Source organism: Salmo salar, chromosome ssa03 (assembly GCF_905237065.1).
Source record: "Salmo salar chromosome ssa03, Ssal_v3.1, whole genome shotgun sequence".
NCBI classification, from domain to species: Eukaryota; Metazoa; Chordata; class Actinopteri; order Salmoniformes; family Salmonidae; genus Salmo; species Salmo salar.
Window position 1 is genome coordinate 89,534,718 of NC_059444.1, and position 22,651 is coordinate 89,557,368.

At 42.6% G+C, this 22,651-nt stretch overlaps 1 protein-coding gene across 1 annotated transcript; it reads right to left on the reverse strand.

Annotated features, from left to right (window-relative positions):
* Positions 1-490: 490 nt before the first annotated feature.
* On the reverse strand, positions 491-8,551 carry LOC106601906 (immunoglobulin lambda-1 light chain). The gene is made up of 4 exons (XM_045715727.1): positions 8,358-8,551; positions 7,939-8,261; positions 1,942-1,978; positions 491-1,071 (listed from the first exon to the last, which is right to left on the reverse strand). Exons 1-4 carry the CDS (start codon positions 8,395-8,397, stop codon positions 746-748), a joined length of 726 nt encoding a protein of 241 aa, XP_045571683.1. The 5' UTR covers positions 8,398-8,551; the 3' UTR covers positions 491-745.
* Positions 8,552-22,651: the final 14,100 nt, after the last annotated feature.

Sequence of the window (22,651 nt, forward strand, 5' to 3'; positions counted from 1 at the left end):
TGAGGGGGTGTGGTATATGACCAATATACCACGGCTAAGGGCTGTTCTAATGCAAGATGCAACGTGGAGTGCCTGGATACAGCCCTTAGCCATAGTATATTGGCCATATACCACAAACCCCCGAGGTGCCTTAATGTGATTATAAACTGGTTACCAACGTAATTAAAGCGGTACAAATAAATGTTTTGGTATGCTGTCTGATACAGTATTCAGGGCTCGAACAACCCAGTTTATAAAACAATCATATCACACTAATGAAGGTTCTCAATAATGTGAAGTTCTAATTTAAACTAAACCTCTAGTCCATCTCTGGTTATTCATTAACATTACAGTAAACCTGCCCTACATCCTGGATATCTGGATCAATCATTTCTGCAGCTGGACTAAAGTCAGAGAGCAGGCTGCTCTATTTGAGTTCAGTTAAATTCACCCTCATTTAGTGCTGCTAACACTGATGCTCATCAACATGATCAAATACAAACACTTGTTATTTAGAATGCTCTTTATTGAATATCCACAATGCAGCAAAGCTCTAACTATTCCTCTATTATACATCTGCAAAGCAACCAATTTCAAATATAAAAAGTATACTTATCATATAGCCTACGATATCAGTATTAGTGGATATTTCTCTCTTTAATGGAACATAATGTATATATCTATATGCAGGTAAACCTTCTAATGCATATACAATAACTTGATAAGCGATGTAGAATATCAAATTGACATTACAATGGTTCTCAGGCTATTCAGTGCTGCATTCAGACTTCTTGATGCCTTTCTCAGCGAACTTGGAGCCCGCAGTGACTTTACATGAGAACACTTTGTCCTGGTTCCATTCTGACGTGTCAACGGTCAGACAGCTGCTGAATTGGAACGTCTTGTCGACTTGCGGCACCGGGCCACTTGTCGCGATGTTGCCGGTGACCGGATTCCCTCCCACTGCCCAGCTGACATCGGCGTAGCCAATGGCCATCTGACTGGCCAGACACACCAGGGTGACTTTGCTGGACTTCAACTCATCGCTGGACGGAGGGAGGATGGTCAAGACAGGCGGAGGGAGGGTAGAGTCTGGACCAATGGAATGAGCAGGATAAATATTACACAAAATACTTTGATATATTAGTAGAATGACACAGGGTTGTGTGCATGATACTGTAGAATAAAAAATATAACGTTTTCTCAAAGGCTACAAACAATTAACATTTTGGGCTCAAAAAAATGAAAAGGCACTAAAACCATGTAATTCTATCATTACATGTTACTCACAAATCTCTGTTTGTACCTGGTCTCATTTTAAAACTTTCTAAGTAACTCTCCATATGTGACTTTTCAGAGGTGAAGCAGATTTCTGTGCAAGTGGATAAGGAGTTCAGATCTCTAAGTTTAAACATAATCAAGTAGTCAGATTTGCTAAATGAGGGATACAATCAAACATATATCCTACTTCAAGTCAACCAGCAAACAGAGAACTGTAATGTAGTAGCCTGCAATGTAATGAATCATGTAGCAACATTGTGTGTAACTACCATATACATGGTTTTATCATTATTTAATATAACGTAGGACCAACATTTTAAAGGTTGATACAACTTGATGTAGCATTCACATTCAAATCTACCTCTGAGTAAATAGATTATTATTGTATGAGACATTATAAATGAGTAGTGTTGTCAAGTGACAACAGTAACCTACATGGTCAAATAGTGCAATACATTTTTTAAAGTTTAAACGTGAAATCAACAACTACAGATACACTGTAGGCTATGAAGATGTCACAATGTGTCCATGACACTTAATAATCAGTCCACAAAGTAGGTTATTTACACTAAATAAACATGAAATAAGAATATAATGTTAAATATTTAATTATATTAACTATTATGTATTACAAAAAAACCTTGAATTAAAAAATATAAGGTTAAAAGAAAGGGTACTCACCACTGACAATGAGCTTGGTTCCTTGTCCGAATACCACAGTGATTCAGTTTGTATACAAGACCATACAAAAACCTCCTCACTCTCTCTACTGAGAGGACAGGAACTGAAACATCCCATTCAGACAGAGCTTCACTCTCTCTACTGAGAGGACAGGAACTGAAACATCCCATTCAGACAGAGCTTCACTCTCTCTACTGAGAGGACAGGAACTGAAATATCCCATTCAGACAGCTTAACTCTCTCTACTGAGAGGACAGGAACTGAAATATCCCATTCAGACAGCTTCACTCTCTCTACTGAGAGGACAGGAACTGAAACATCCCATTCAGACAGAGCATCACTCTCTCTACTGAGAGGACAGGAACTGAAATATCCCATTCAGACAGCTTCACTCTCTCTACTGAGAGGACAGGAACTGAAACATCCCATTCAGACAGAGCTTCACTCTCTTTACTGAGAGGACAGGAACTGAAACATCCCATACAGACAGAGCTTCACTCTCTCTACTGAGAGGACAGGAACTGAAACATCCCATTCAGACAGAGATTCACTCTCTCTACTGAGAGGACAGGAACTGAAACATCCCATTCAGACAGAGCTTCACTCTCTCTACTGAGAGGACAGGAACTGAAACATCCCATTCAGACAGCTTCACTCTCTCTACTGAGAGGACAGGAACTGAAACATCCCATTCAGACAGAGCTTCACTCTCTCTACTGAGAGGACAGGAACTGAAACATCCCATTCAGACAGAGCTCCACTCTCCCTACTGAGAGGACAGGAACTGAAACATCCCATTCAGACAGAGCTTCACTCTCTCTACTGAGAGGACATGAACTGAAACATCCCATTCAGACAGAGCTTCACTCTCTCTACTGAGAGGACAGGAACTGAAATATCCCATTCAGACAGCTTCACTCTCTCTACTGAGAGGACAGGAACTGAAACATCCCATTCAGACAGAGCTTCACTCTCTTTACTGAGAGGACAGGAATTGAAACATCCCATTGAGACAGAGCTTCACTCTCTCTACTGAGAGGACAGGAACTGAAACATCCCATTCAGACAGAGCTTCACTCTCTCTACTGAGAGGACAGGATCTGAAACATCCCATTCAGACAGAGCTTCACTCTCTTTACTGAGAGGACAGGAACTGAAACATCCCATACAGACAGAGCTTCACTCTCTCTACTGAGAGGACAGGAACTGAAACATCCCATTCAGACAGAGATTCACTCTCTCTACTGAGAGGACAGGAACTGAAACATCCCATTCAGACAGAGCTTCACTCTCTCTACTGAGAGGACAGGAACTGAAACATCCCATTCAGACAGAGCTTCACTCTCTCTACTGAGAGGACATGAACTGAAACATCCCATTCAGACAGAGCTTCACTCTCTCTACTGAGAGGACAGGAACTGAAATATCCCATTCAGACAGCTTCACTCTCTCTACTGAGAGGACAGGAACTGAAACATCCCATTCAGACAGAGCTTCACTCTCTTTACTGAGAGGACAGGAACTGAAACATCCCATTGAGACAGAGCTTCACTCTCTCTACTGAGAGGACAGGAACTGAAACATCCCATTCAGACAGAGCTTCACTCTCTCTACTGAGAGGACAGGATCTGAAACATCCCATTCAGACAGAGCTTCACTCTCTCTACTGAGATGACAGGAACTGAAACATCCCATTCAGACAGAGCTTCACTCTCTCTACTGAGAGGACAGGAACTGAAACATCCCATTCAGACAGAGCTTCACTCTCTCTACTGAGAGGACAGGAACTGAAACATCCCATTCAGACAGAGCTTCACTTTCTCTACTGAGAGGACATGAACTGAAACATCCCATTCAGACAGAGCTTCACTCTCTCTACTGAGAGGACAGGAACTGAAATATCCCATTCAGACAGCTTCACTCTCTCTACTGAGAGGACAGGAACTGAAACATCCCATTCAGACAGAGCTTCACTCTCTCTACTTAGAGGACAGGAACTGAAGCATCCCATTCAGACAGAGCTTCACTCTCTCTACTGAGAGGACAGGAACTGAAATATCCCATTCAGACAGCTTCACTCTCTCTACTGAGAGGACAGGAACTGAAACATCCCATTCAGACAGAGCTTCACTCTCTTTACTGAGAGGACAGGAACTGAAACATCCCATTGAGACAGAGCTTCACTCTCTCTACTGAGAGGACAGGAACTGAAACATCCCATTCAGACAGAGCTTCACTCTCTCTACTGAGAGGACAGGAACTGAAACATCCCATTCAGACAGAGCTTCACTCTCTCTACTGAGATGACAGGAACTGAAACATCCCATTCAGACAGAGCTTCACTCTCTCTACTGAGAGGACAGGAACTGAAGCATCCCATTCAGACAGAGCTTCACTCTCTCTACTTAGAGGACAGGAACTGAAGCATCCCATTCAGACAGAGCTTCACTCTCTCTACTGAGAGGACAGGAACTGAAATATCCCATTCAGACAGCTTCACTCTCTCTACTGAGAGGACAGGAACTGAAACATCCCATTCAGACAGAGCTTCACTCTCTTTACTGAGAGGACAGGAACTGAAACATCCCATTCAGACAGAGCTTCACTCTCTCTACTGAGAGGACACGAACTGAAACATCCCATTCAGACAGAGCTTCACTCTCTCTACTGAGAGGACAGGAACTGAAACTTCCCATTCAGACAGAGCTCCACTCTCTCTACTGAGAGGACAGACAGGAACTGAAACATCCTATTCAGACAGAGCTTCACTCTCTCTACTGAGAGGACAGACAGGAACTGAAACATCCCATTCAGACAGAGCTTCACTCTCTCTACTGAGAGGACAGGAACTGAAACATCCCATTCAGACAGCGCTCCACTCTCTCTACTGAGAGGACAGACAGGAACTGAAACATCCTATTCAGACAGAGCTTCACTCTCTCTACTGAGAAGACAGACAGGAACTGAAACATCCCATTCAGACATAGCTTCACTCTCTCTACTGAGAGGACAGGAACTGAAACATCCCATTTAGACAGAGCTTCACTCTCACTACTGAGAGGACAGGAACTGAAACATCCCATTCAGACAGAGCTTCACTCTCTCTGCTGAGAGGACTGGAACTGAAACATCCCATTCAGACAGAGCTTCACTCTCTCTACTGAGAGGACACGAACTGAAACATCCCATTCAGACAGAGCTTCACTCTCTCTACTGAGAGGACAGGAACTGAAACTTCCCGTTCAGACAGAGCTTCACTCTCTCTACTGAGAGAACAGGAACTGAAACATCCCATTCAGACAGCGCTCCACTCTCTCTACTGAGAGGACAGACAGGAACTGAAACATCCTATTCAGACAGAGCTTCACTCTCTCTACTGAGAGGACAGGAACTGAAACATCCCATTCAGACAGAGCTTCACTCTCACTACTGAGAGGACAGGAACTGAAACATCCCATTCAGACAGAGCTTCACTCTCTCTGCTGAGAGGACAGGAACTGAAACATCCCATTCAGACAGAGCTTTACTCTCTCTACTGAGAGGACACGAACTGAAATATCCCATTCAGACAGAGCTTCACTCTCTCTACTGAGAGGACAGGAACTGAAACATCCCATTCAGACAGAGCTTCACTCTCTCTACTGAGAGGACAGGAACTGAAACTTCCCTTTCAGACAGAGCTTCACTCTCTCTACTGAGAGGACAGGAACTGAAACATCCCATTCAGACAGAGCTTCACTCTCTCTCTACTGAGAGGACACGAACTGAAACATCCGATTCAGACAGAGCTTCACTCTCTCTACTGAGATTACAGGAACTGAAACTTCCCGTTCAGACAGAGCTTCACTCTCTCTACTGAGAGGACAGGAACTGAAACATCCCATTCAGACAGCGCTCCACTCTCTCTACTGAGAGGACAGACAGGAACTGAAACATCCTATTCAGACAGAGCTTCACTCTCTCTACTGAGAGGACAGGAACTGAAACATCCCATTTAGACAGAGCTTCACTCTCACTACTGAGAGGACAGGAACTGAAACATCCCATTCAGACAGAGCTTCACTCTCTCTACTGAGAGGACACGAACTGAAACATCCGATTCAGACAGAGCTTCACTCTCTCTACTGAGAGGACAGGAACTGAAACTTCCCGTTCAGACAGAGCTTCACTCTCTCTACTGAGAGGACAGGAACTGAAACATCCCATTCAGACAGAGCTTCACTCTCTCTACTGAGAGGACACGAACTGAAACATCCGATTCAGACAGAGCTTCACTCTCTCTACTGAGAGGACAGGAACTGAAACTTCCCGTTCAGACAGAGCTTCACTCTCTCTACTGAGAGGACAGGAACTGAAACATCCCATTCAGACACCGCTCCACTCTCTCTACTGAGAGGACAGACAGGAACTGAAACATCCTATTCAGACAGAGCTTCACTCTCTCTACTGAGAGGACAGACAGGAACTGAAACATCCCATTCAGACAGAGCTTCACTCTCTCTACTGAGAGGACAGGAACTGAAACATCCCATTTAGACAGAGCTTCACTCTCACTACTGAGAGGACAGGAACTGAAACATCCCATTCAGACAGAGCTTCACTCTCTCTGCTGAGAGGACAGGAACTGAAACATCCCATTCAGACAGAGCTTCACTCTCTCTACTGAGAGGACACGAACTGAAACATCCGATTCAGACAGAGCTTCACTCTCTCTACTGAGAGGACAGGAACTGAAACTTCCCGTTCAGACAGAGCTTCACTCTCTCTACTGAGAGGACAGGAACTGAAACATCCCATTCAGACACCGCTCCACTCTCTCTACTGAGAGGACAGACAGGAACTGAAACATCCTATTCAGACAGAGCTTCACTCTCTCTACTGAGAGGACAGACAGGAACTGAAACATCCCATTCAGACAGAGCTTCACTCTCTCTACTGAGAGGACAGGAACTGAAACATCCCATTCAGACAGATCTTCACTCTCACTTCTGAGAGGACAGGAACTGAAACATCCCATTCAGACAGAGCTTCACTCTCTCTGCTGAGAGGACAGGAACTGAAACATCCCATTCAGACAGAGCTTTACTCTCTCTACTGAGAGGACACGAACTGAAACATCCCATTCAGACAGAGCTTCACTCTCTCTACTGAGAGGACAGGAACTGAAACTTCCCATTCAGACAGAGCTTCACTCTCTCTACTGAAAGGACAGACAGGAACTGAAACATCCTATTCAGACAGAGCTTCACTCTCTCTACTGAGAGGACAGACAGGAACTGAAACATCCCATTCAGACAGAGCTTCACTCTCTACTGAGAGGACAGGAACTGAAACATCCCATTCAGACAGAGCTTCACTCTCACTACTGAGAGGACAGGAACTGAAACATCCCATTCAGACAGAGCTTCACTCTCTCTGCTGAGAGGACAGGAACTGAAACATCCCATTCAGACAGAGCTTCACTCTCTCTACTGAGAGGACAGGAACTGAAACATCCCATTCAGACAGAGCTTCACTCTCTCTACTGAGAGGACAGAACTGAAACATCCCATTCAGACAGAGCTTCACCCTCTCTACTGAGAGGACAGGACCTGAAACATCCCATTCAGACAGCTTCACTCTCTCTACAAACATCTCAGGCTTTTCTAGAGTTTCTCTCTATGAATTAACAGTATATAGTATAGCATCATATTTTGCTTTTGGTGTCTGGTCCTTTTCAATCCATGAATTGAAGCACTATCCATTTGATGCAGTCTTCACTTGATGATGATATGATGATGAGGATTACATCAAGAATGGCTAAATCTCTTTTCACAATTGTCTTATAATCTTGTTGACATGTAGGGATGGATGGTTCTTCCATTGTGACATGTATATATTGTTATAATAATCACTGATCAACTGCTGTTTCTTAGAGTTCACCCCTCTGCCCCTCTGTAGAAGTGAGCGTATTTGGTGAGGAGGTTTTTGTCATAGTGTATATCACTGTGAAGCCCACTCGTTAACAGAGTAGTCATTTGTCTTACAGTAATACACTGCTGAGTCTTCCTCCTCCGTATTATTAATAATCAAACTATAATCTGATATAGACTGATGATTAGATGTGAATTTAGGAGAGGAGAAACCAGAACCATATATTACAGAGGTCCAATTATAGTAGTACCACTGTAAAACATACTGAGGAACTCCTCCTGGAACCTGTTTATACCAATGAGCACTATTATCAACAGTCCCCAGGTTACAGTCCATAGTGGCCGTCTCTCCTTTCCTCACTGTCACAACAGGAGGCTTCTGTGTCACCACAGTCACACCACTGACACCTGGGAAATAAGAAGATGACATGTAATAAAGAGAAACATACAGACTCATTATTAATAAACCAGGAAGTTAAACCTCCAGGAAGTCAGACTCCTTACATGTTAGAGCAGTGATGAGAGTGCAGAGTGTCCCCAGCATGTTGTCAGTGTGTGGTGTGAATGGCCCTTACTGTCCAGCTGAGAGATGAGCAGGGTTGGAGTGTGAGGAGAGGAGAGGCTGCAGGACCCACCTATAAGGAGACAGACAGGGAGGACCAGAGGGAGGGGCCTCTACAGTTAACCTATCACCAAGCCAGGGAGGAACAGAGGGAGGGGCCTCTATATCTCAGCCTATCAGCTTCTGAGAAGATGGACTTCTGATGAATTTAAATGACGAACTATTAAACTATCAAAAATATCTATATATTTTATATTGGACGAACAAAAACCATTTGAGATCATTTTGGTTACACTGAAAAGAGAAGTATTTAGTTTCATGTGAGTTATGTTGGTAAGTTTCCTTAAAATCAGCATGTCATAATATATATAATAATATCATTCTAATAATATTATCTGGATGGTGGGGTTCTGAACTAACAGTATTTCACTAAATGACTGTTGATGTAATATGTCTCTACTGTAAACCAGGGGACTGACTATCATGGAGGTTATCTGATACATGGAGTCTTCTGTTAGGACGGAACCATCTGGAATATCACTTTATCTGTCATGGTTTGTGACAACTAGGTGTAATTATTAATGACAACATTCTACTAAATGTGTGAAAGGTTTTGTGTAAAACACAAGCATGTCATGTTCTCATACTGCAGACACACTGGTTCAGGATGACTTGACATTCAGTTAGTGTCTATATTCAGAACATCTGAAAGCAGAAGTGAGTGTATTTGGTGAGTAGGTTTTTGTCATGGTGTATATCACTGTGATACGTATTCTTTAACAGAGCTGTCCCAGGTCTTACAGTAATATACTGCTGAGTCTGTCTCCTCCACATTACTGATTATAAACTGATAATCCTTATCAGACGTGGCTTTAGATGTGAAACGATCAGAGGAGAAACCAGATCCATATTGATCAGGAGAGGGATGAGTACGGTAAAACCTTAACACATACTGAGGACCTCCTCCTGGAACCTGTTTATACCAGATTACATAATAACTTTCATCTTTGGTGATGTCACAGTGATAAGTAGCAGTCCCCTTTGTACAGTACAGTCAGTACTGAAGGTGTCTGTATCACTGCTTTCTGGCAACTGACATCTGTGTGAATTAAACACACAATTTATTAAGACAATTCATCAGACATGAATGTAAAACTTCAATGGCATTGTTTTTAGATTCAGATTGAACAAACAGTAAATTCCTTACATGTTATAGCAGTGATGAGAGTGCAGTGTCCCCTGCATAAGGTCAGTGTGTGGTGTGAACGGCCCTTACTGTCCAGCTCAGAGATGAGCAGGGTTGGAGTGTGAGGAGAGGAGAGGCTGCAGGACCCACCTATAAGGAGACAGACAGGGAGGAACAGAGGGAGGGGCCTCTGCAATTAACCTACCACCAGCTACTTTCATTGTTGATTGACATATCTGGAGCTTCACAAGACCAACAGACTGATTTTAAAATAATAATGTTATATATCATATATTTGTATAATTAGTATTTTTCACTGTCATTTCTCTGAATGGTCAAAGTAACCAGATTGTATGAGAGACCAACTAGTATGATCATTGCTCTACATGAGATCCTGTCTTCATCACTGAATCATATTCTACCTCCATCAAACCGTAACTGGAGTTTAATATCCTATACTAGTTCTACATAGGGACAACATAATGATGTGGTATCTAATCTCCTACCTCCATCAAACCATAACTGGAGTTTAATATCCTATACTAGATCTACACAGGACCAACATAATGATGAGGTACTCAATATGAGTCCCAAATGTCACCCTATTCCCTTTATAGTGCACTACTGTTGACCAGAACCCAAAGGTCACTGGTCATATATAGTGCACTATATATACTGCTGCCAGTAAGATTGCACCTAAATCAACCATTTATCGGATCATCAAGAACTTCAAGGAGAGCAGTTAAATTGTTGTGAAGAAGGCTTCAGGGCGCCCAAGAAAGTCCAGCAAGCGCCAGGACCGTCTCCTAAAGTTGATTCAGCTGCGGGATCGGGGCACCACCACTACAAAGCTTGCTCAGGAATTCTCTGATGAATCCCCTTTCTGATTGTTTGGGGCATCCGGAAAAAAGCTTGTCCGGAGAAGACAAGGTGAGCGCTACCATCAGTCCTGTGTCATGCAAACAGTAAAGCATCCTGAGACCATTCATGTGTGGAGTTGCTTCTCAGCCAAGGGAGTGGTCTCACTCACAATTTTGCCTAAGAACACAGCCATGAATAAAGAATGGTACCAACACATCCTCCGAGAGCAACTTCTCCCAACCATCCAGGAACAGTTTGGTGACGAACAATGCCTTTTCCAGCATGATGGAGGCAAAAGGCAATAGTGATAACTAAGTGGCTCGGTGAACAAAACATTGATATTTTTGGTCCATGGCCAGGAAACTCCCCAGACCTTTATCCCATTGAGAACTTGTGGTCAATACTCAAGAGGCGGGTGGACAAAGAAAAATGCCAAAATTCTCCAAGCATTGATTATGCAAGAATGGGCTGCCATCAGTCAGGATGTGGCCCAGAAGTTAATTGACAGCATGCCAGGGCGGATTGCAGAGGTCTTGAAAAAGAAGGGTCAACACTGCAAATATTGACTCTTTGCATCAACTTCATGTAATTGTCAATAAAAGCCTTTGACACTTATGAAATGCTTGTAATTATACTTCAGTATTCCATAGTAACATCTGACAAAAATATCTAAAGACACTGAAGCAGCAAACTTTGTGGAAATTAATATTTGTGTCATTCTCAAAACTTTTGGCCACGACTGTACATGTAGATCTTTCCTCCGTCATTATTGTAGGTCCTATGTCCTCCTCTGGTGTACATTGACAGAACTGCAGAATCTATTCTGATCACTGAGGCAGAATGGGGTGAATCCTAACTTCCAATTAAGATTACTTTTATTTAGTCATGCATTGATGTCGAAGGGACACTAAGTGAAAATGTGACTGAACTGGAAGTTAGGATTCTCCCCAATGTGAACAAGACCAAACTTAAGAGTGAGGGCACCAACAAGCACAGATGTGAGGGAACAGATGAGGACACAGAGAGAGGAAATAGAATGGGACCAGGGTCCACGAGGACTAGAGGAGGGAGGGTGCCTAAACCTAAATTAGACTGATATAGTCTCTCTACGACACCTGTCCACTCGGACCAGAGGAAGGAGGGTCCCTAAACCTTAGTTAAAATGATTTTGTTTCAACTCCATCACCACTCCTCTCTGAACCAGATCAACACAAAACTGATGAGAGCTTTGTAATGGCAACAAAGATACAGTACACTAACCTTCCATAATGTCATTTGTGATGATTTCATATTGATGGTGTGTGTTGATGATATGTGATAGACATAATGTAGTCTAGAAATGTTCTAATAATTGGATTCATCATCTCATATTATAATAAGTGTATCCATACTCAATATGTCTGTGTATAGTATCTGTAAATACGGCAAATACAGAGTAAGGTACTACAGGACTACTTCACAAATGTACTGTTGAAATACAACTCTTTCCTCTTTCCCCCTGCTGGTAAATATACACATGAACAATCCATGCCTCAATTATCTCAAGGTTTAACAATCCGTATTTAACCTGTCTCCTCCCCTTCATCTACACTGATTGAAGTGGATTTAACAGGTGACATCAATAAGAGATAATAGCTTTCACCTGGATTCACATGGTCAGTCTATGGCATGGAAAGAGCAGATGTTCCTAATGATTTGTCCGCTCAGTGTATTCTGTTGAAATACATCTTTGGTGGCAGAAAAGTACATCTCTTTTAGCCACAAAGCGGCAGCGTATTACAATATGTTTCTCCTCTTTCCACCTGCAGGCAAAAATATGAATGACTCAAATGTTATTGTACATCGTAGAAAGATGCAAGTTTATAACACTATTGAATATTGTAACTATATTGAATATATCATGTTATTTCATCATACAGTGAAATAGTACAAGCAAATATTGGCCAGGAAATAATGTGGTCCTAATTTGTATATATTTAACTAGGCAAGTCAGTTAAGAACAAATTCTTATTTACAATGACGGCCTACCCCTGCCAAACCTGGAAGACACTGGGCCACCCAATCACAGCTGGATGTCATGTAGTCTGGATTCAAACCAGGTACTGCAGTGACACCTCTTGCACTGAGATGCAGTGTCTTAGACCACTGTGCCACTCGGGAACCCCTGAATATGTACTGTGAGTGAACAGGGGACATTTTTGGCTCCAGTAAAAAATTTTAGAATTAAGCAAAGAACAGAACCATGCATAAACAATAACATTTTAAAGGCAATTAAGTGTAGAAATGAACACTTTCTAGAGTTCAGGATATCCAGGTCAGATGATATTAAGAAAACGTGAAATTAAGAAATGAGGTCCACAGGATGACACATAAGGCCAATAAATATTGTTTTAATGACTTTTAATGGAGAGAAAAGAAAGAAGGCATACTGGATCGAGTGTAGTTTTTTTGAGAAGGGGTGCAACTCGCTCTCTTGAAGACGGAAGGGACATAGCCAGCGGTCAAGGATGAGTTGATGAGCGAGGTGAGGTAAGGGAGAAGGTCTCCGGAAATGGTCTGGAGAAGAGAGGAGGGGACAGGGTCAAGCGGGCAGGTTGTTGGGCGGCCGGCCATCACAAGACGCAAGATTTCATCTGGAGAGAGAGGGGTGAAAGAGGTCAAAGCATAGGGTAGGGCAATGTGAGCAGGACCAGCGGTGTCGTTTGACTTAACAAACGAGGATCGGATGTCGTCGACCTTCTTTTCAAAATGGTTGACGAAGTCATCCACAGAGAGGGAGGAGGGGGGGAGGGGGAGGAGGATTCAGGAGGGAGGAGAAGGTGGCAAAGAGCTTCCTAGGGTTAGAGGCAGATGCTTGGAAGTTAGAGTGGTAGAAAGTGGCTTTAGCAGCAGAAACAGAGGAGGAAAATGTAGAGAGGAGGGAGTGAAAAGATGCCAGGTCCGCAGGGAGGCTAGTTTTCCTCCATTTTCGCTCGGCTGCCCGGAGCCCTGTTCTGTGAGCTCGCAATGATTCGTCAAGCCACGGAGCAGGAGGGGAGGACTGAGCCGGCCGGGAGGATAGGGGACATAGAGAGTCAAAGGATGCAGAAAGGGAGGAGAGGAGGGTTGAGGAGGCAGAATCAGGAGATTGGTTGGAGAAGGATTGAGCAGAGGGAAGAGATGATAGGATGGAAGAGGAGAGAGTAGCAGGAGAGAGAGAGCGAAGGTTGCGACGGCGCAATACCATCTGAGTAGGGGCAGAGTGCGTAGTGTTGGAGGAGAGCGAGAGGGAAAAGGATACAAGGTAGTGATCGGAGACTTGGAGGGGAGTTGCAGTGAGATTAGTAGAAGAACAGCATCTAGTAAAGATGAGGTCAAGCGTATTGCCTGCCTTGTGAGTAGGGGGGGACGGTGAGAGGGTGAGATCAAAAGAGGAGAGGAGTGGAAAGAAGGAGGCAGAGAGAAATGAGTCAAAGGTAGACGTAGGGAGGTTAAAGTCACCCAGAACTGTGAGGGGTGAGCCATCCTCAGGAAAGGAACTTATCAAGGCGTCAAGCTCATTGACGAACTCTCCAAGGGAACCTGGAGGGCGATAAATGGTAAGGATGTTAAGCTTGAATGGGCTAGTGATTGTGACAGCATGGAGTTCAAAGGAGGAGATAGACAGATGGGTCAGGGGAGAAAGAGAGAATGTCCACTTGGGAGAGATGAGGATTCCAGTGCCACCACCCCGCTGACCAGATGCTCTCGGGGTGTGCGAGAACACGTGGTCAGACGAGGAGAGAGCAGTAGGAGTAGCAGTGTTTTCTGTGGTAATCCATGTTTCCGTCAGTGCCAAGAAGTCGAGGGACTGGAGGGTAGCATAGGCTGAGATTAACTCTGCCTTGTTGGCCGCAGACCGGCAGTTCCAGAGGCTGCCGGAGACCTGGAACTCCACATGGGTCGTGCGCGCTGGGACCACCAGGTTAGAGTGGCAACGGCCACGCGATGTGAAGCGTTTGTATGGCCTGTGCAGAGAGGAGAGAACAGGGATAGACCGACACATAGTTGATAGGCTACAGGAGAGGCTACGCTAATGCAAAGGAGATTGTCATGAAAATTAACTAAACAACTGGGGAAGCGAGAGAGCACTAAAATATAACTTTCTAGCTTCCACTTTGAAATTATAATTGATGTAAACTACAGTGGTTCAATGTTTCCAGGAATAGGCTCAAACTTAGTTTATTCAGCTAGATAACTTTGGAAGTTAGGCCTTGAAATACATCCACAGGTACACCACCAATTGACTCAAATTATGTCACATAGAACACCCCCCCCATAATGCTCTGCGGCACAACCACAATACAACACACTAGGTTAATTCTCTGATCCTAATCCTATGATTGGATGGAGGACATCAACATGCCAGTTCGTACTAAAAAAGCTTTGATTGGTTGGAGGACGTCCTCCGCAAGTGATCATCATTTCCATGTAAGTCTATGGAACGGGACAAGGCCTACGGGCCTCCTAAGCTTTGTATTGAACTAAATGTACCCAGAGGAGGACAGAAGCTAGCTGTCCTCCGGTTACACCATGGTGCTACCCCAGAGAGTGCTATTGAAGTTACTATAGACCTTCATTGCAAAACAGTGTGTTTTAATAAATTATTTGGTGACATATGAATATATTTGGTATAGTTTTATCTAAAAAGGATAACTTTTTCAGTGTTTCACAATTTTTTTGTGGTCCTCTCCTTCCTCCTCTGAGGAGCCTCCACTGCTGTAATTACTGTCAGATCAATTAGCTGGGACTGACATGTCACCTGGAGCTGATGTACATGTAGCTAGAATTTTCCGGATGCTTCCGGCAACACCTTATATGTCTCATTAAGTTTGAATTGATTCTTGGTACTTAGAGCTGGGAACCACTGGATGTAACTCTAAGACTACAAGTGAATGGTTTTAGCTTCCCTCTGAATCAACCTCGGCAGTGTTGCTTGGCATCACACTTTTTAGCTCAACACAACAACACCTGATTCAAATGAACTAATAACTCATCTTAATTTTAGCCCACAATTGGTTTCATCAGGTGTGCTGCTGTGGGGCTGGAGAAAAGTGTGACATCAACACGGCTCTTGAGGACTGCAGCTGCACGCCGCTGTGACACAGAATTCCAGTATGAGGAAGTAGCCTGCTGAAGATTCTCACCCAGAATGTAAAGGACTGGAAGAGGATTTGAGAGTTATCTGAAATCACGTTTGAGAGGGAAAGAGGATTTGGACAATAACCTGTTGGGTCTAGGGGGCAGCATTTGCACGTCTGGATAAAAAAAATGTACCCGATTTAATCTGGTTACTAATCCTACCCAGTAACTAGAATATGCATATACTTATTATATATGGATAGAAAACACTCTAAAGTTTCCAAAACTGTTTGAATGGTGTCTGTGAGTATAACAGAACTCATTTGGCAGGCAAAACCCTGAGACATTTTCTGACAGGAAGTGGATACCTGATGTGTTGTATTGACTTTAAACCTATCCCATTGAAAAACACAGGGGTTTAGGAATATTTTGGCACTTCCTATTGCTTCCACTAGATGTCACCAGCCTTTACAAAGTGTTTTGAGTCTTCTGGAGGGAGATCTGACCGAACAAGAGCCATGGAACGGTGATGTCCCATTAGACACCTGGCGCGCTACTTCATGTTGGGTACCCTCGTTCCAATACGTTATAAAAGACTATGCATTCGTCCACCTTGAATATTATTCATGTTCTGGTTAAAAAAGGCCCTAATGATTTATGCTATACAACGTTTGACATGTTTGAACGAACGGAAATATATTTTTTCCCCTCGTTCATGACGAGAAGTCCGGCTGGCTTACATCATGTGCTAACGAGACGGAGATTTTTGGACATAAATGATGAGCTTTTTTGAACAAAACTACATTCGTTATGGACCTGTGATACCTGGAAGTGACATCTGATGAAGAGAATCAAAGGTAATGGATTATTTACATAGTATTTTCGATTTTAGATCTCCCCAACATGACGTCTAGTCTGTATCGCAACGCGTATTTTTCTGGGCACAGTGCTCAGATTATTGCAAAGTGTGATTTCCCAGTAAGGTTATTTTTAAATCTGGCAAGTTGATTGCGTTCAAAAGATGTAAATCTATAATTCTTTAAATGACAATATAATATTTTACCAATGTTTTCTAATTTTAATTATTTAATTTGTGACGCTGACTTGACTGCCGGTTATTGGAGGGAAACGATTTCCTCAACATCAATGCCATAGTAAAACGCTGTTTTTGTATATAAATATCAACTTGATAGAACTAAAAATGCATGCATTGTCTAACATAATGTCCTAGGAGTGTCATCTGATGGAGATTGTAAAAGGTTAGTGCATCATTTTAGCTGGTTTTATGGTTTTGGTGACCCTGTCTTTGACTTGACAAAACATTACACACAACTCTTGTAAATGTACTGTCCTAACATACTCTAAATTTATGCTTTCGCCGTAAAACCTTTTTGAAATCGTAAAACGTGGTTAGATTAAGGAGATGTTTATCTTTCAAATGGTGTAACATAGTTGTATTTTTGAAAAATTTGAATTTTGACATTTATTTGGATTCAAATTTGCCGCTCTTGAAATGCACCTGCTGTTGATGGAGTGCACCACGGGTGGCACGCTAGCGTCCCACCTAGCCCCAAGAGGATAAGGTCATCCTGAGATTGGACCCAGGTCTGTGGTGAAGAATGGATCAGTATAGTACAGCAAAACCTGGTACCTACACACAGGGGAGCAGGGTGGCTGAGGGTGGTAGCACTGTGTTGGGCAGTGAGAGAGTGCTTTGGCTCAGTACACAGCTCTGGGTCTCCCTTCAGACGAGTCCCTTGGATATTCTCCCAGATATACCGAGTTACCTGCAAAAACACGGGAAGGTACTATTAGCATATGAAACAAAAGCAAGTGTGACAGCACATCTCTTGAATAGAATGTGTTACTTAATGAATTGGTAAAAAAATATTTTGAGATGATTTGGACATGAATGCAATACATGGTAAATGGGTGGTGATTGACTTACAGTTACATTGGGAATGATTGGCACCCTTGATAAAAATGTCCTCAAAAAATGTTGTAAAACATTACAAATACTGAGCTATTGTCTATTGTATGTTCAAAAAAATGGAAAGTATATTATTTCATGCTTATGCATAAAATAATATACTTAGAAAAATACTGAGAAATGCTGAAATGCTGAGAAAAATACTTTGTTTAACAAGTCAATAAAAAAAAAATGGACTCCCTTTGTCACGGTTGTCCAGGACCGGTGGAGATGTGGAATCAGGAGCAGGAGACAGAGGGCCGGAGCAACAGTGTTTTAATGATAAATGCAGAACGCAATAGCCGTAGGGCACAGGGCGCGTGACGAAGTCCGCCAGGGGAAAACACATTCCCAAAAAATAACACTTTGGAAAAAGCGCATGGGGCGCAGCCCGGCAATACACTGGACAATAATCAGCGAAAAAAGGAACAGCTACACTCAGACTGTCTAGAGTAGACAATAAACAATCCCGCACGAGAATCCCAACTGAAAATACACACTAAATAACCCCCCACTAATTACAGACACAAAACAGGTGCGGAATAGACAGACAAAACCAAAAGACACAGAAACAACGACCGGGTGCCGCCCGACCGAGGAGGGGCCCCACCTTCGTTAGATACTGTGACACCCTTGTTTTCAATACTTTGTGCACCCTCTCCTTGTAAGGATAATGGCACTTAGCCTTTTTCTATAATGTTTAATGAGATTGTAAGAAAACGTTGGGATGGATCTTAGACCATTCCTCTATAAAGAAACTTTCCACATCCTTGATATGCTTCGGTCCGTGCTTATGGACTGCCCTCCTCAATTCAAACCACAGGTTTTCAATAGGGTTCAAGTCCGAACACTGTGATGGTCATTGTGGTCAATATATATCCATATACATGGATGAATGCTTCTCCCTCTCTGTCACAGATGCCATGGTTGCCCTTAGTTTGAAGATGTAATCCTGAGACAGGTGTTTTATACAACAGTGTTCTCTTTTCGACTCCCTAATGCCAGAATCTTCTCCATCTCCTTAACCTCTATGGGCTAGGTGGGACGCTTGCGTCCCACCTACTCAACAGCCAGTGTAATCCCGTGGCGCGTTATTCAAATACCTCAAAAATGCAAAAACTTCAATTTTTCAAACATATGACTATTTTACATCATTTTAAAGACAAGACTCTCGTTAATCTAACCACACTGTCCGATTTCAAAAAGGCTTTACAGCGAAAGCAAAACATTAGATTATGTCAGCAGAGTACCCAGCCAGAAATAATCAGACACCCATTTTTCAAGCTAGCATATAATGTCACATAAACCCAAACCACAGCTAAATGCAGCACTAACCTTTGATGATCTTCATCAGATGACAACCCTAGGACATTATGTTATACAATACATGCATGTTTTGTTCAATCAAGTTCATATTTATATCAAAAAACAGCTTTTTACATTAGCATGTGACTAGCATGTGACTAGCATTCCCACCGAACACTGCCGGTGAATTTACTAAATTACTCACGATAAACGTTCACAAAAAACATAACAATTATTTTAAGAATTATAGATACAGAACTCCTCTATGCACTCGATATGTCCGATTTTAAAATAGCTTTTCGGTGAAAGCACATTTTGCAATATTCTCAGTAGATAGCCCGGCATCACAGGGCTAGCTATTTAGACACCCAGCAAGTTTAGCCTTCACCAAACTCCGATTTACTATTAGAAAAGTTTGATTACCTTTGGTGTACTTCGTCAGAATGCACTCCCAGGACTGCTACTTCAATAACAAATGTTGGTTTGGTCCCAAATAATCCATTGTTATATCCAAACAGCGGCGTTTTGTTCGTGCGTTCAATACACTATCCGAAAGGGTAAATAAGGGTGGTGAGCATGGCGCATTTCGTGACCAAAAAATTCGAAATATTCCATTACCGTACTTCGAAGCATGTCAACCGCTGTTTAAAATCAATTTTTATGCCATTTTTCTCGTAAAAAAGCGATACTATTCCGACCGGGAAAGCCTGTATACGTACAAAGAGAGAGAAAATAAATACATCTCGAGTCTCAGAGTACTCTGACCAGCCACTATCCAAACGCGATAATGTGTTTCAGCCAGAGGCTGCCTCGATATCATTCAGCTTTTTCCCGGGTTCTGAGAGCCTATGGGAGCCGTAGGAAATGTCACGTTACGGCAAAGATCCTCAGTCTTCAATAAAAAGAGCCAAGATGAACAACAACTTGTCAGAGAGGGCGCTTCCTGTTTGGAATCTTCTCAGGTTTTTGCCTGCCATATGAGTTCTGTTATACTCACAGACACCATTCAAACAGTTTTAGAAACTTTAGGGTGTTTTCTATCCAAAGCCAATAATTATATGCATATTCTAGTTACTGGGCAGGAGTGGTAACCAGATTAAATCGGGTACGTTTTTTATCCGGCCGTGTCAATACTGCCCCCTACCCCCAACAGGTTAACAATTGTATTCGTATTTAAAGATGGCGTACAAGTTTGTTATTAAGGTACATGAAAGTTCACATGTTCCAGAAGGTAATTCTGCCATAAATGTACTACTAATTAGTTGAGTTCATGATGTAGTTGATCTTAACAAGACCCCAGGAGAAACTTCAAACAAGCTTCTAAGGCTCTTCATACAGACACTGAACTTCACTCCCTTAGCATACAGAGAAACAAAGATTCAACTGGACACTATAAAAAGAAAAAACAAACTTTGGCAAATCACTTAAAAAAAATATGCATCCCATTTCAACTTTGTCAACTTCAGATTATGTCAATAGCAACAACAACTAAAACGCAGAGGTAAGCAAGTGGTGAGTGTCCTTACAACCGGTCACAGCCAGTCCAGCACTGTCTGTAGGTCCCAGAGTGGCCTTTGCCCATCTTGTGGACTGTGCACCGTAGCCAAACATAGCTACAGTAGGCCTTTATTTGCAACACAGGCCTGCCATCATTCACTTTGAACTGGACTGTGTGTTTACAGGTAGTTTCAATAGTGTGACTTTAGATCATTAGAACGCATTCGCCAAAAGTCAACTGAATGGATTTCAGCAAATATGTCAATGCCACTTGGGAGTCCTCTTACATTTGGGAACTTTACAGTCCTATTGAAGATTAGCTAAAATCTAACGAAGGAACATTAGATGAACCCTCCCAAACTTTCAGTTAGTTGGCCGTCAAAATTGCACTGATAAAGGATGGGGAATTGTAGCCTACTCGCTCTTCTGTAGCTTGCCTGCCAACAATGCATGCTTGCACAACCAAGCACACAAAGCCAACTTGCCAAAGTTGGCTAGCTTGCTAGCTAGCTACACTACATGACTAAAAGTATGTGGACACCTACTCGTCGAACATCTTATTCCAAAATCATGGACATTAATATGGAGTTGGTCCCCCCTGTCATGACGTTGGCCTGTGGGTAAGGTTTATGACCCCCCCATAAAAACCTTTCTCCCTTCCCCTCTCTTTCTGACCCTACTGAAGGACTTGAATAGCCTGTGTTAAATATAGAGAGTCTGGGAATCACAAACAAATGGGGAAAAGGAACCATATTTTGGTAATAAAACCAGTTGGAAATATGCTTGGGAACGTAATGAGTATGGATGTCAGTTCGGTTGTCATCTGAGACATTATGACTAATGACAGGGCGACATAAACTGTACCTGAGAAAGTATACACCCTCTAGTTATCAGAGTAACATGGAATTGTTATGCAATTGAAATGTTTGATATTGAAATTGTTTGTTAGGAGATTAAATGTAATTTTAGCTTCCAAATGAGAGAATTGGGTTTTCATAAGGAAAGTGCCCTGCTTGATCAGTGGCCCACCCCTGTGAAGAGACAGGGGTTATAAACGATGAAACACATCCTTCCCCCTCTCCACTATATAAGCCTTTGACGAAAAGATAACCATGTTCCAGTACGTGAGGTCTGCAGCCTCTACGTTAGAAGGACACACGTCAAGTACAGAACTAAGCCAACCTCGGCGTGAGCTTTGGTGGCGAATGGTATGAACTTTGAGCTTATTCACTACAGAAGTGATACTTCCTAGCCGTTGAGTTAGCAGCAGCCGCTGTAGACGGGGGCTAGGAAAGGACGGACGACGGATCCAGTCTAACAGACAGACAAAGATACCACCACGTATCCAATTTACCACCAGAGACATTCTTCCGAGGACAGGAAGATCTGTTGGCCAACCCGGCCAGCATCTACGACCAATCTACCGAAGCGCAGCTCAGAGTAAATATTTATTGCATTTTCCTTTTCCAAATGGGCGGTAATTTAGAATGCATAAGATAATGTATTTACGATAGCATAGCTGCTGTTTCTTTGTTCCTAAGTCTTCCCGCTCTTTCATTCAAGCCCAACCCCCTTTCCTTTGTGTAACCAGCCATCATGTATGACATCATTTGTATTCGGTGTATTTGTAATTCTGTGTGATTAGTTTAGGTATTTAGTAAATAAATAATTAAACCCAATTTTGTATTGCTGATTCAAGTTGTTAGCCAGGGTTCGTGAAGATAGCCAAGAATTTACAACTTTCATTATGAGACTGAAAATAAGATAAGGGTTAATATTGACTGCTATCGATGTAAAATATTACTAAGTATTTTAAGAGTTTATTCGGAAGATAACGGCTCTATAAACGTTCTTCCGTGGTGCCCCGACTTTCTAGTTAATTACATTTACATGATTAGCTTAATCAGGTAATATTAATGACAGAGAAAGGATTTTATAGGTTAGCATGTCATATCACTTAATCCGGCATAGCCAAAGACACGACACCCCTTTGCCTGGCTCATACTTTGCTGCTTTAACAGCCTCCACTCTTCTAGGAAGGCTTTCCACTAGATGTTGGAACATTGCTGCGGGGAATTGCTTCCATTCAGCCACAAGAGCATTAGTGAGATCGGGCACTGATGTTGGGCGATTAGGCCTGGCTGGCAGTCGTCATTCCAATTCATCCGAAAGATGTTTGATTTGGGTTGATGTCAGGGTTCTGTGCAGACCAGTCATGTTCTTCCACATCCATTTTGACAAACCATTTCTAAACGGACCTTGCTTTGTGCACGGGGGCATTGCTGAAACAGGAAAGGGCCTTCCCCAAGCTGTTGCCA

Coding starts and splice junctions, on each gene's coding strand:
- LOC106601906 (XM_045715727.1), bottom strand. CDS start 8,397: ATGCTGGGGACACTCTGCACTCTCATCACTGCTCTAACAT. Junction 8,262..8,357: donor TCTCATCACTGCTCTAACAT/GTAAGGAGTCTG, acceptor CTTATTTCCCAG/GTGTCAGTGGTGTGACTGTG. Junction 1,979..7,938: donor ATGACTACTCTGTTAACGAG/TGGGCTTCACAG, acceptor AACTGAATCACT/GTGGTATTCGGACAAGGAAC.